The 14,456-nt window shown below is 42.9% G+C and overlaps 1 protein-coding gene across 1 annotated transcript in view; it reads left to right on the forward strand.

Annotated features, from left to right (window-relative positions):
- LOC111139182 (myotubularin 1) overlaps positions 1-14,456 on the forward strand; it is an 86,059-nt gene that overhangs the window by 16,159 nt on the left and 55,444 nt on the right. The window contains exons 2-4 of the mRNA XM_022491372.1: positions 6,650-6,722; positions 8,987-9,059; positions 10,783-10,877. Coding sequence (XP_022347080.1) covers positions 6,660-6,722; positions 8,987-9,059; positions 10,783-10,877 — 231 coding nt within the window. The 5' untranslated portion in view covers positions 6,650-6,659. The remainder of the gene's footprint in view (positions 1-6,649; positions 6,723-8,986; positions 9,060-10,782; positions 10,878-14,456) is intronic.

Genomic DNA, 14,456 nt, shown 5'->3' on the forward strand with positions numbered 1-14,456 from the left:
TAATGAGGGGAGGTCCTCGTGTTAGGGATCTTGTGGAAAGTTTCCCTGGGCTAGGCGTCGAGTGTTCTGCTTTTCTATATTTTTAATGGAAATCGGCATGCTTTGAAGATGAACTAATTTAAGGCTATTCAGAGCCTTGCCAAGATCAGGTGGATCATTTTAGAAAGCTGTATGCAGAATGGTTAGGCAGTGTCAGACATCATATATTTTATGGAAAATGCCGCCAAGTATATTAGCACCAGTTTGAGGAATCACTTCGAGTTCATCAGACATCTCTTGGAGGACGAGGACTCTTGGTATCTGAGTTGCCTCCATGCCACTGTCTGCTGTGGTGGTATCATGCCCATTTCACAGACCAGGAACTGTCGTTTGTCCAACGGTGCATAACTGTTATTGATCAAGGGACAGTGTTGGGGTTTGAAACACACACTGGTCTGAATACAGAATCCTTTTCTTTTTTCTACCATATTACCCAGTTTGGCAGCTGGTCATAGTGCACTTTTATAAGGTATAAGCTACGGATGGGGGGGTGGCTAACAGCTTATATTTTAGTTTAAAAAGACACAATTGTTACTTAGTTTGGGCAGAGAAAGCTCATTTGGAAATCATGTATTTTAATAGTTTAAGGCAGAGGGTGACAGCCTGTGTTTGTAAATAAAATCTTACTGGAATACAGGCACACCCCTTCATTTCCGTATTGCCTTTTACTGTTTGACTTATTTATTTTCTTAGTAAGCTCAACGCCCCACATGGGGCTTGAACTCACACCCCCGAGATCAAGAGCCGCATGCGCTACTGACTGAGCCAGTGAGGCGACCCTGCCGTTTGCTCTTTTAATGCTATGACACAGAGTTCAGGAGCCGTAACAGAGTCCATATGGCCCACAAAGGCTAAAATTGTTACTATCTGTCCCTTCACAGAAAAAGTTTGCCAACCTCTGTGCAAAGGAAGATGTATAAAAGTGAAGTAAGCTCCTCGTTTTACAGAGCATCGTTTGTTTTCATGTGGGTTGAGCACATACGGAACTTGAATCGATCTTGTACCCGGTCTCAAAATTGCTGATATATGAACATTCCTCTTCCTTGCAGAGTGGTTTCTCAAGGCATCCTTTTCATTTTCTTGCCTCCTACGTGGTCTGTAGTCAAAGCGACTGTAATGCAAAAATCAGAATAAGTTAATTTAGTAAATTCTGTGTGTATGGGCACTCGAAGTACCTAAGGGAACTCTCGAGTACTTCTCATTGGGGGTGACACTCCCCCTAGAGGCCAAATTGGAAATGGGGGTGCTTTTATTTTTAGTGTAATGTATTGAAAAAACACATTATTTAAAAAAAATTTTAGGGGTGCCTGGGTGGCTCAGTTGGTTGAGCTTCCGACTCTTGGTTTCAGCTCAGGTCATGATCTCAGGGTCTTGGGATTGAGCCCCGAGTCTGCTTGTCTCCCTCTCTCTGCCCTTCCCCCTGCTCACACGCACACCCACTCTCTCTTTACCTCTCAAACAGATAAATCAATCTTTAAAAAATAAATTTTTGAAAAGAAAAATGCATTATTTTATTATAAATCACTGTCTTTTTGTTTCTCCTTTATACTGGAATTTAGGCACTATATTGATGATTTTTTGAAATTGTGTTTAGGTTGATAATATCTATGACTTTTGTTTCAGGCTAGCAAAGGGGGTTTACGGGACTTTGCTTTAATAACCAAGGGGGCATTGGGTCTCGTGGTATTGAACGGCACTGTGCTAAGTTTGTGACTTTTTTTTTTTTTTTTTCAAAAGCAGACTTCCAAGTAAAGACAGTGCCTTCAGAAACATTTGTAACTCTGGACCCAGAGGCTGCTAAGCACCGCCTTTGCTCACTGGCAGGTTTCAGAAGTGGGCTTTCAGACTGGGGAGCTTTCCACAGCTTTCAAGGGAACCTCTAGATAAAGACTATCTTTAAACTTCATTTACATGTCAGGGGCGCCTGGGTGGCTCAGTGGGTTAAAGCCTCTGCCTTCCGCTCGGGTTCATGATCCCAGGGTCCTGGGATCAAGCCCTGCATTGGGCTCTCTGCTTGGTGGGGAGCCTGCTTCCCTCTCTCTCTGCCTGCCTCTCTGCCTGTTTGTGATCTCTATCTGTCAAATAAATAAAAAAACATCTTTAAAAAAACACTTCATTTGCATGTCAACACAGAGTAAGAAAGCACACTGAGTCAAATCCAAACAGAAGGGCTGCTTTTGTCACTGTTTATACCTGGAAAGTTGGCAAAGACCGCTAATTGAAGGCCCTTGGTCTCCAATGAGGTGACCATGCAAACTCGAGCTTCGCCTGGAGTTTAGATTTTGTTTACAAAGGCCCTATGGGGTGGACGTCAAAACTCTTTGTTTTTAGAAAACTGTTTTCTGATTCTACTCTTTCTAGATTTCTGTAATAAGAGTAAATATGGCCCATGTTTGTTTGAAAGTGTCTGTAGTTATGTTTGCTGCAGGTGTTTTCTAGAATTCCGTTTCTCATATGCAACAGATTGGGGACTAGGTTCTTAGTCTGGAAGCTGGGTGTGGTGGAAGAGGTTTCCGTACTTGAGTTTGGGAGGTCTGTTTCCTGGGAAAAGTCTGTAATGGGGACCAGTAGCACTCCAGTAGTTTGTGGTGCAAATTACTGCAAAGCAACTCAGTTAATGGGGCCGCCCTGCTGCCCAGAGCCACCCTGCCCCGAGCGTCTTGATTAGCTAAGGATTTGTTCTACCATTTTCTTAGGCTTGCATGAATTTCCGGCTCACGTGAAATATTGGGTGAACAATGGTTTGGTTCTTTGGCCAACTCTTTATTGCCCAGTCCATTTATTCATTGAGCCCCTCCTTAAAGTACCTGCTGGGTGCCAGGCTCCGCCACGGGCGCTGTAACTGCAGTGGCACGGACAACCAACCGGAATCCCCACCGGCTGGGGGCAGGCAGGCAGTACGAGCGCATTATCTGCAAGGTGGTAAGTGCTAGGGAGAAGAGAGGGACAGAGAGAGGCAGAGAAAGAAGGGTGGGGGGTGGGAGACAGACGGAGGGGGGAAGAGAGCTGAGGACAGCGTAGGAGGGGCAAAGAGAGTGACACCAGGAGACCTTTGAGTTCAGCTGTCTCCAGTGTGAAGAGAGATCCAATTAAGGCTCTGTGGTGACTTTCACGTTTGATTTATTCAATCATGCCACCTTTTTGTAGCTTTCTTTGAAGGAGTTCGGGGCCCCCAATGATTGTTTGCCTAGATGGGTTGAGTTTTCTTAACTACTCCTTAGTCTAAAACTCCTTTTCTGCTGGGATTGGCACCAGTCACATCCAGCGTGCTTTCTTCAAAATAGAGACATTTGGAAGCACTTTTCCCTAGGTGGAAAGGACACTCCACTGTTAGTACAGAGGCCCAGGCTAGAGCTGACCCTACCGTTGACTGGCACCGGGCCTTTTCACGCATCCTCTGGCTCATCTGGTCATCTTCTCTGTCACAGAGGGAGGATTGGGCTGTAAGCATGACAGAAGTTTTATTCAGGATCAAAAATGAGAGATGTCGACCTTCGGTTAGATTCCTGCAATGTGTGTGTGTGTGTGTGTGTGTGTGTGTGTGTGTAGATAGAGATACAGGAATTAAGTTTCAATTTCATTTTAAAGCCAGGGTAGCTTCAATTCAATGTTTTTTAAATAAGAAGGATGAAAACTCGATCTTTAGGGATCTTGAGCAAAATATAATCAAAAAGGGTATTTTCATGTACTTTTTAAAGAGAAGCTTTATAACTAGGTCATCACCGGCCATGCACTATCCCTGTGCTAGTTAACTTTCTACCTAGTATTTATAGGGTCAGGACTAATTTGTAGAATAATTTGTTACGATGTCAGCATTCAATAAATATCCTTCCATAATTGAGAAAATGCGAGTAGTTTTTTAATATATGTACCATAGCAACCCTGTTGTGAGCCCATCCTATGTATTAGTTTATACATTTGCCCATCTGTGCTGCAAAAACACGGAGACAGTAGCATCCAAAGGCCTGAACAGCAGGAGGGTGGTCATCCACCTAAGGCCGCATAGTGAGGCGCGGAGTGAGGATTTGAACGGAGTTGACCCTGACATCCGCGCTCTCCATCATTATGCCCTCCCAGCTTCTGTGCCTCTCAGGGATCAGTTGGAACGGTTTGACAGAGAGGTTCACCTATAACATTTTAAAGGGAGCCTCATGGAACCGACCCATGTTACTTGGACCCTTGGATTTCTCAGATTTGTGTTGATTCAACTTTTAATAGCAGCAGTGTCTGGTGTAACTCTAAAAAATCAGGACTTTACACCTATTACACTTGAGCCTTGAACAACACGAGGGTTGGGGCATCAGCCCCCATGCGGTTGACATGTTAACATTTGACTAGCACATATCTTGTCTGTCGTCTATGTTCCGTACTCTTACAATAAAAGTGAGCTAGAGAAAACGCTACTAAGAGGGTCATAAGAGAAAATACACTTGCAGTACTCTACTATAAAAAAAACCTATTTGTAAGTGGGCCCACACAGTTCAAGCCAGTGTTGTTTAAGGGTGAACTATATATGATTCCTTATATAAATGTCCAGAATGGGCAAATCTGTAGAGATAGAAGGCCAATTTGTGGTCACTTAGGGGCAGGGAGAATGGGGAGTGCTCCGTGACTAATGGGTACGGAGTTTGTCTCTGGGGTGCTGAGAACTTTCTACAGATGAGAGTGGTGATGGCCACACAACGCTGGGTATACTGAACACCATTAAATTGTCCCTTGGAAAGGGTGACTTGTGTAGCTAGTTGTTGTATCTTGTTCAGTAGTTAGAAATAAGGGGGATGTGAGGACTTTCCTCTGTTGTATTTAGTTCATTTTAAATTAAAGTCTTTATTTTCTTTTAAAGGTTATATTTATTTATGTGAGAATGAGAGACTTCTAAACATGAACAGGAAAGTGAAGACTGGATTGACTGTATAACCCAGCATTTTAAATTTCTTATATTGACTCGACAGTAGTAATTTAATGTTATTTGAAGACATTGACTTATTATTATTAAAACGTTTTAAATACTATGGTGTCTGATTATTAAAAAGTAATTTCATATCTGTTACTGAAGAAAATCCCCCAAGTGTATAATCTTGTTTAGTGCATAGACTAATTTCAGGGCAGAAACATCTGACTTGCTCTCACTAGTCTGTCTCATCCATTCTGCTGTCTCTGAGAATACTGAGTTATTTCGCTTGGATGTGAACTTGAAGGTCTTTCAAAGGTATTTTTTTTCTGAGCTTTGATCTGAATTTCACTAATTCTCAAATTATTCATTAATCTTTCTAAGAAGTTATTTTTAATTTTAGGTTGTGCCATCTCTTAATAGTTGCAGGTTTGAGTTTATAAAGAAACATTTTATTTTGCCATAATTTAAAATTTTAAGCCTCAGGGTAGTGCCCTAGGTCCATTGTTTTAGGATTTGGTGAACCAGTGTACAAGGTTACCCCATTATGATGTTTCACAATATCATGTGTCTTGTATATAATCATTCGTTGACCAAATAGTTACGAGTGCCAGCTGTGTGCCAGGATGCAGCCATGACCCAGATGGATGCCCAAGCTTGTCCTTGGTGAGCTGAACTCTGCTGGGGGATGTCTGGCAGTCCTAATCTTCTAAGATTGTCCTTACATTGCCACTCTTGCCTCGTTATCCTGCTGGTCACCCTTACCTGCATCTTTGTCACCTCTCTTGGGCCTTACTTCTGGACAGTGACCGGCACTGTGCAGCTTTCAGATCACTAGGTTTTGTGCAAATGTGTGTTAATATTCATCATGCCAGATTTTGCGTGGTTGCTTTTCTAATGAGCCTGGCGAAAAGATCAATAAATGTCCGTAGTCACCTAGTTACTGCGGTTCACCTCCCAGTGACTTCATGTGGGTCTCTTTGTGTCATTAACTTTGAAAAATAAAATAACTAAAGCATCAGTTAGTTTTCTGTTGTTGCAATAGTCTTCACACGTCTAAATCCCTGTATTAAAATATCGTGTATGTTCTGAATACGATGCTTTCGTTTATGCCTGCATTGTGATGAATATGCATTATTTAAATGAAGGATAAACTTTCCCTGGAAAATACTGATCAAATCAAATCTTGCTAATTTGATTTCCATTAAGTCCATGCCACTTTAAATTGCCTCAATTTGGAGAAGACTGAATTCTTAGAGGCGAAAAGAGTGTGAGTTCAATTGTCTACCCTTTTTGCTAATCTGCTTGGCTGCTTCTAAGTTATCTTTAAAAATTAAGAAGTGGGGAAATTTGAAGCCTGGTGCACAATTACTAAGCAGTACATTTTTGGAGGTGACAGTTTGACCTCTACAGATAACCATTCTGGGAATGTGCATAGTGTCTCCCACTGAGCTCCCCCAAGTACACTTAGCTGCCATTTCCTGTTCTCGCCAGGTTCCCAGCACCTTTGCTGGAACTCTTTCATGTGACCTGTGCTGTGTGCTGTGGTTAGTCCCTTGTGTGTCTCGTTCCCACTGGAGACTACTATGGAAATGGGGGCTGTTGAGTGGAGTACCGTTTGTTCTCACTTGCAATATTTAAATCTCAGATGCCGCTTTGTTGGAAATTGCATACAAATTCCACTGATACTGAATGTTGTCTTTTTTTTTTTTTTGCTAGAGTTTCCAATATGGCTTCTGCACCAACTTCTAAATATAATTCACACTCCTTGGAGAATGAGTCTATTAAGAGGGTAAGTTTTTGGATTTAATTTGTACCCCTTTCTCTGCATTTCTCTTCTCATAGTTGCCTGTTAGGTGGTCGTTTCGCTCTTATTGAATTATTAATTTCATTATTTACATAATGTACATTCTTCAGTATATGTGGTTTTCTTTATTATCCTACCTTGTTCCAGAAAAGACAAACTGCCATGTATGTATTATGTAAGTTTTGCATTTGTAAATCCTTTCATGTAACTTCATTTTTGAGAACCTCTGTTTTGTGGACTGCTGCCTGACATTATATTTAAGATACTAGGCAATCTTTGGGCCTTGAAAGCTTTCTGAAGGAGATATTGGAAGGCCAAGGCCCACTGAGCAGTTTCTCATACCTTCCCAAATATTGACCTTATGTTCTACTTATGGTGATAAAATAGTTGTGTGAGCGAAATGAGTACAGCGTTAAGAAAAAATTGTTCAAGGTATGGAGGAGAAAATTGTGTAATTAGAGGGCGATTTTGAAACATATATCGAAAGGAAGGGGTGAATTTAAAATAAGCTTTATTCATGGCCCTTTGAAGCCTTGGATACATTTACCAATTATCTACCAGGAAGGTTCATTTACACTCCCACCAGCAGTGCACAGGGATGCCTAAACCATCAGAAGGGAGCCAGCTAGTGTCTTTTAATTTGTAGCTCCCTGAGTACTAATGAGGGTGGCCTTTTTTAAAAAAAAATAGTGTTTATTGTCCTTTGTATTTCTTTTTTGAAGTGGCTGTTCATGTCCTTTGCCTGTTTGCTTTTTGGGGTGTTTGAGAGGATGCTTTTCTATTGATTCCTAAGTGTTTTTTACATATTATGATAATCAACTCTTTATAGTAGGCATTACAGGTCTTTTTCCTAGCTTATCATTGGCCTTTTAATTATATTTGTGGCATTTTGATTTTGAAACACAGAGGTTTAACTTTTTTATGTGATCATATCTATCAGTGTTTCCTATTTCATGTTTTCGGCTTTGGGTGTCATGTTTACAACCTTTTTCATCCCCAAGATTTTCTAAGTTTTTATTGTAATAGTATTGTTATGCTCAAGGATCAGTTCTAAACACAAGAGTTACTTCGTGAAGGTAATTGTAAGTCCTTGTGGAATGTGACTCTAATATAAAATATATCCTGTGTTAATCCCATGTTCTCCTGTGTTAATCAAATACCTGTTTCCCCAATTTTGTGGTTGAATTGTACCTAATTCTCCGGACCCCGAACTGTGGTCCTTAAAAGGTACAGTGAGTATTACATTTGCTCGTTATACTTGTTTTTAGTTAGTGAGAGGCAGGGTTAAAGGATGCTCATGATTTCTGTCCAGTCTTCTCATGCATGTAAGTTGTGTGGTTTCGCTGCCCATCAGGGAAGGCATTCCTGGCTGGCAACAATCGGTCTTGCCCTCCTAGTTAAAATGCTTAGCTTGCAAGCACCAAAACATTGAAAATTGGCTAGGAATTTTGATTTTGCGCCTGAATAAACATGATAAAACAATTAAAAATCCAGCAGAGCACCCAACTTTGACAGCTTATATCTTAGTTAAATACATAGTCACAGTTCTCTTATTGCATAATACTTTACGTTTGCATAGCCCGTGATAATTCCCAAAAGTGTAATTGTGCATTTTGTTTCACTAAATATTCACAAAAACCCTCAGAGGGAAGTATCTACTAACTTTGCCCATGAAGTGATTGCCCTCCTAGTAAAAATGCTCGGCCGCCCTTTCCTCTTATATAGTGACCTATGTGAGGAAGGAGCTCAGTAAAATAAGAAACCTGATGTGTAAGAAATAATTTTCTGACATTATAGGAAGACTCTGTAATTACTGTTATTCAGTTAAGGCCCCCTTGAAATGAAGTTTTCATTTTTGCTCTTAACATAAGATGACTAAATATTTAATATGAAAAAAAGCTGCTGAAGTATGCGTGTTTCTATAGAATATGATTAATATTGACTTTTTATCACTTTCCTGAACACTGTTCACTGTAAAGCGCCTAGAAGGAGTATTTAAAAATTAATACTGAAAAGTGTGCTAATGTTACTTACATTACAGACTAAAATGTAACACAGCTAATGAATATTGATGCTAAGTTGTACTTTTGGGTGGTTTGTTTTTTTTCTGTGCCACTTTTCTGTAATGGTAAATATCACTCTAATTTTTTTCTTTACAAAGGATATTTCTGATTGCTTGTGTTCCACATTGCTTAAAAATCTGGGCAAATGTAATGTCATTCTTTCTGATGTCCCTGTTTCATTTCCAGACTTCTAGGGATGGAGTTAATCGGGACCTCAGTGAGGCTGTTCCTCGACTTCCAGGAGAAACTCGCATCACTGGTAAGGGTCCTGTGAAGTTAGGATTTGCATAACTCGATGAGAGTCCCAGCAGGAACAGGTGGCTTCAACCCCACTTTCTCTTTAGAACTCAAATTTAGGCACACAGGCGAGCTTTGTTTGAAAGTGGTAACATAAGGAGAACTCTCTGCATTAGTTTCTTGAGCAGAGTTCTTTGAAGAGCTTCACGCTGTCCAGGGTACTGATACTTTTCCCTCTGTGCCCAAGACTGAGAATTACTTTCCGGGGGGGGGGGGGAGTGGATTCTGTCTCAAATGTCCATCATTGGAGGTCTAAGCTCTCATGGTTTGAGGTTATAAGAACAAAATAACATTAAGGTTTTCCAACGTAGGATGTGTGCCTTAAAATGATCAACATGAAGACTTAACGTCTAAGTAGTCTTTTCTTTGTAATGTAGGAGACCACATTGGCTTAAGTAGCTTTCATTTGTCTGATAACTGGAGTTAGTAATATTGAGGCAGTATTTCAATTGTTGGCTTATTTTTTCATGATAAATTCACCCTAAGAGGAAGGGATCTACTTTGGAAGGACCAGATCATTCTGACTTAAGGATACTGAAGGATCTGGCAGCTTCTAAGCCAAATGCTGATGTTGTGGGCATTCACATTTTATATTAGGGTCAACACCCTTGCCTCAGATTAGCACGTATTGGGTGGTGATACAGTTGCCATCGTTTCAGGGAGCCTTTTGGTGTGTTCACTGAAGTTTGGATCGTTTAGCTTCAGTGGCTAAAACATGGTGTAAGACATGGTGCCTTTGTGAGTTAGTTAGCCATGCACCATGAGACACTCTTCCATGTCCACAGACTTGCACACGATGCTATTCTTGAAAACCAGTGGCATGCATCCATCCCGATTTCTGGATAAGAGCAAAGTGGATGGCTTACTTTGGGTGGCCTTCATATAGGAAATTTTGGTGCTCTGCCTCAGTTCAAAAGCTTAACTGAGGTAGTCCTGTATTGAATTTGCATGAAGTCGCCTTACTGGGTATTTTTCATTTCACACCCGAGGAGAATGGGATTTCAAAATTGTTAAGAAGAATTAAAAGCTGTTAACACATTCAAGGACATCCTTGAAAGATAACAGAAAGATCTTTTTATGATAATAAATTAAGTCTCCTGATTTAGTCTCTCCTTATGTTTGAGTCTACTAAAGATGTACTATGCTCTTGGCCATCTGTTTTCTATCCCTTAAATGATCGAAATGAATCCAGCTAAAAACTCTTCTCTGGACTATTAGAAAGAATAGAGTGTAGGAATATTTCTACCACTGACATTCGTTTATTTAAAACATCGTGATGTTTGCGCGATTAGAGGTTGGCCATCCTCAAACCCAATCTGGTGGTTAGTCCACGAGACTGTCCTGCCCGAAAGGCCGTCCTCTGGTTGAATAGCTCCTTAGTTACCTGTGCAACCACTGGGGGTCGCGGCAGCAGCCCCGCCTTCAGTTCTGGTCTCCAGCTGCTACCACCTTGCCCCCAGTGGTGCCAGCATTTTGGTCAAGCTTAGGGAAGCAGTGCCTGTGGGCCCACCTGACCTGGCACAGTAACGTAGAAACATGGCCAGTGCCCGCTTTTCGACCTTTCCAGGGATCTTTTTTTTACTGTAGTTATTCTTAGCCACATAGTTGATATTAAATGAGTGCCATTTGTTGTGTATCTTGGTATATATTTCCATTATTTTAGGGTACTTTTTTTATCTTAATAGACAAAGAAGTTATTTACATATGTCCTTTCAATGGCCCCATTAAGGGAAGAGTTTACATCACAAATTATCGTCTTTATTTAAGAAGTTTGGAAACGGTAAGTAGAATCTAAGACCATAAAGATGACCCTAACTGTTAAAGATAATGCTAAACTGTGTCTCTTCTCCCTGGCAGCATTGCCTGTGGATCAGATTAACATGGGGGATGTATTCGCTTCTTGGCTCTTAATTTTTGGCTTATGCAGAGCTCATTCATCACTAACACCTGCATACATAGGAATAGTGTGGATTTTAAAAGTAAGAAGTTTCCATCCTCAGAACACTGGGGAGGGGTTGGTAACTGGACCTGTTCACTAGTTGGGAGGAGTTAGTAGAGAATAGTGGTTCTTTATCAGAAGCTTAACAGACACTACAGATCCCCTAGGTGTTCCGTGTCCCAGAGTTCAGGCCTGTAGTCCAGGTACAGTTAAAAGTTTTAAGACTTCACAGAGGAGGATGCTGATGCCAATCCCTTGTTAAGGCCCATTGCTCCAGAACTTTCCAAGTGGTCACGTAGTACTAGATAGAGGGTTAGCACTCGGGGATGACTTAGTGCCGTTTCTACCTCTTCATTCAATGGCCATGAAATCTGTGCCTTAGCATTTCAAGGAACGTGCCACTGGTGGAACAGTGAGAGACGGAGACAAGGTGCTCCAGAGGGGAAGAGGCAAGTGAAGAGCTTCTGAGGCTGTTGCCGAAGGACCTGCGGCGGATAGAGGGGGTCGCCGTCGCCCGGGCCGGCCTGAAGCGGTGCCTGTACTTGGGGGATGGGCCGAGGAGGCATGGATAGGTCTAGGGTCTGTGGGAGAGTAGCCCAACAGCAGTTCATACACAGGCGATATAGACACTGTTGGGGGACTCCAGCGTGTGTGTCTTTGCTTTTATTCCATAATTTCTTCATGACTATGTTACTAACACCTTGTCTTGATTAAATTGAGTCATATGACTAAGAAACATGGGCCAAACGGTGGTGGTACATCTAGATGGAGTTACAGACTGTGCTAGACTGCAGGGTTGGGATTTGAAACTGTCTTAATGGACTAGGGTATCGGAGTGAACCTAATGGATGTAACATCTCGTGTAGCTAACATTTACTTTATACAGACCTGAGCCCTAGGATCTGATCCAGGAATTGGGCATGATCGATGACAAATATCCCTATAGACTCAGCTAACAAAAGTGTAATGTAATAGCCAGCAGAAGGAGACTATAGTCCCGTCTCAAGTGTTGTGTGCAAATCCAGGTGCCATGTTTTAAGAGGGACATTGGCAAACCAGTGAGGGTTCAGACAGAGGGAACCAGGCTTGTGAAGGGGCTGCAGTATGAGCACTGATCAAAATAAGTTTCATCTGAAGAAAAGAATACGGAAGGGAGGCACGACAGAGCTGCCTTGGAATGTATGGCTCCCAAGAGTCAAATTGGGACACATTGAGAGATTTTATGCTAATATATGCAAGAGTCATCCAAAATGAGAATTAAAGGAAGTGTTACAGTGCCTTTCCCCTCTGAGACTGTTGTTTTGTTGGCCGGCCACACGTGCCCAGTACCATTTGATGCTGTCACTGATGATGAGCTGGGGAAATTTTTAAAACCATGGTGCCATGACAAGATTGTACGATCTCAACTACGTAACCCAGGCAAAACCGGTCTGTAGAAAAGAGGCCGGAAGGAAATAGCAGCACGTGTGTCAGTACTTGGGACATCTAGAGAGTGGACTCAGGCATGCTCTGTTTTCTCCCCTCCACTTGGAATGAGCACCTGGGACTTTGGTAATTAATTGGGGAAGCACATAGCAAGCTTTAGCTGGTTTTCATACGGCACTGTAGAAGGTGGGGATTAGCACCAAATGGGTACGTAAAAGGCCCATTAGACACCGACTACTAATTTGTTTCTTCTACTGTTTCACATAAACATTTTGACCAATCGGCTATGACATTTAGTCCAAGTATAAGTCCAAGAGCAAGAAGCTAATGGGCATGTAAGTGGTCATGCAAACACCTTAAAACGTAGTCAACATAGTGTTTGTTAAAGTCCTAAATAAGAACATCAGTTGTGGATTCTGCTGCAAACTGTGTGTTTGACAAAGAGCTGTCCTCTTACTGGCATTTTGAAGCAGACACCTGTTCGTTTCAGGTAGGTAAACACTGCAGTGGGAGCGCGGTCTGCCTGGGGAGTCCGCTGTCCCATTCGTCACGGTGTCAAGGGCAAGGTTTCCTGCCTGCCCCGTTCCCCAGGACAGTAGAAGCACAGTGGTTATTTCCTTGGATTGTCAGTGTGGCCCTCCTTCATGGCCATCTCCCCTCCACTCTTCCCTGCATGCTGCCTCCAACTTCTCTAGTCTAAAACTCCGTTGGCTCCCCATGGCCCAGAGAATGAAATCCATTGTCCCTCACGTGGCGTAAAAAGCCTCGTGACTTCTCTTGCTTCGATTCCCGCTGCTGCCGGTGCTGTTGTAAGACCACGACCTTCCCTTCTCCCAACACGCGAGGCCCCTCCTTGCCTCTGTATTGGTGCACCGCCCGTGCTGTGCTCACCGTTCGTGAAGCTGCTGTTTGTCCTTCAGAACCGACCTGAGTGGCCACACCCTCTTCAGAGCCTCCTCCAGCTTCCCTGGAAGGAACCCTTCCCTCTCCGAGTCCGCAGAGCCTCTCCCCACACGCCTCTGGTAGTGCTCAGTGCCCGAGAGCTGCCCCCCTGCCCCGTTTTCCTTTCCATGTTCGTTTGTGTCTCCTGAGCACTTGTCTCCACCTCCAATTTGACATCTTGCACTGCTTCCTCTTGTTCCGTGGCTGTCTGTGTTTGGCCTTTACTAATGCTGAGTCCTTTTGGTCCTCTGTGCCCGGCTAGCACAGAGCCCAGCAGATAGTAGGCGCTCGGTAAAAACGTATTCTGTGAGTGAACTCAGGAGGGAACAGGCTTCATTGCTGCGGCTCGATTGCCATGCGGACCTCACTAAATTGTGGCATCTCAGATACCACCATTGCTTCTGGAGTTTGGAAGTCTCATCGCCCCCCTTTGACCTTGAGGGGGCTCAGGAATTTGGCTTGGGGTCGATCTCCTGACCACAGTGGGGGCACTTTAGGCATGTAATACTCTGTAATCTGTAGACTACCAGGGGGAAGACGGCTTCAGCTTCCTTTCTAGGAAACACCTTGGGCTCAGTTGCTATAGTGGGTGAGAAAGGCAAAGTAACCCTTTGTGCGTTCAGATGCTTATAACTTTTTTTCAGGAGCTTTCACCACGCAGCGCAGTGAACTAATGCTGAGCTCGGTGAACAGCAACACAGAGGCGAGTAATTGGGGTATGATATGACAAAGCCTTTAGTGGTTGCATAACACTGTGAGGCTGTGAAGAAGACCGTGACTCACCGAGTGATGAGTCATAGCATGCTTTGGAGAGCAGGTGATATCTGAAGCAAGTCTTGAAGAATGGAAACAGGTTCCTTGACAGGAGGGGAGAGAGGGAGGAGCGTGTCAGGTAGGGCATTTCCCTCTCACTTGTGTGACAATGTGAAGACCACATATGGTGGCAACAGTTGGGTGGTCTGTCGGAGCTGGGTGGAGGGGGCATGGGGTGGCAGGAGCTGAAGCCTGAAGAAGAGCCGGCCCCAAGAGTCTCACAAGTCACAGGTCAGCAGC

This window comes from Enhydra lutris, unplaced genomic scaffold (genome assembly GCF_002288905.1).
Source record: "Enhydra lutris kenyoni isolate GAN:26980312 unplaced genomic scaffold, ASM228890v2 scaffoldscaffold96, whole genome shotgun sequence".
In the NCBI taxonomy this organism is placed as follows: Eukaryota; Metazoa; Chordata; class Mammalia; order Carnivora; family Mustelidae; genus Enhydra; species Enhydra lutris.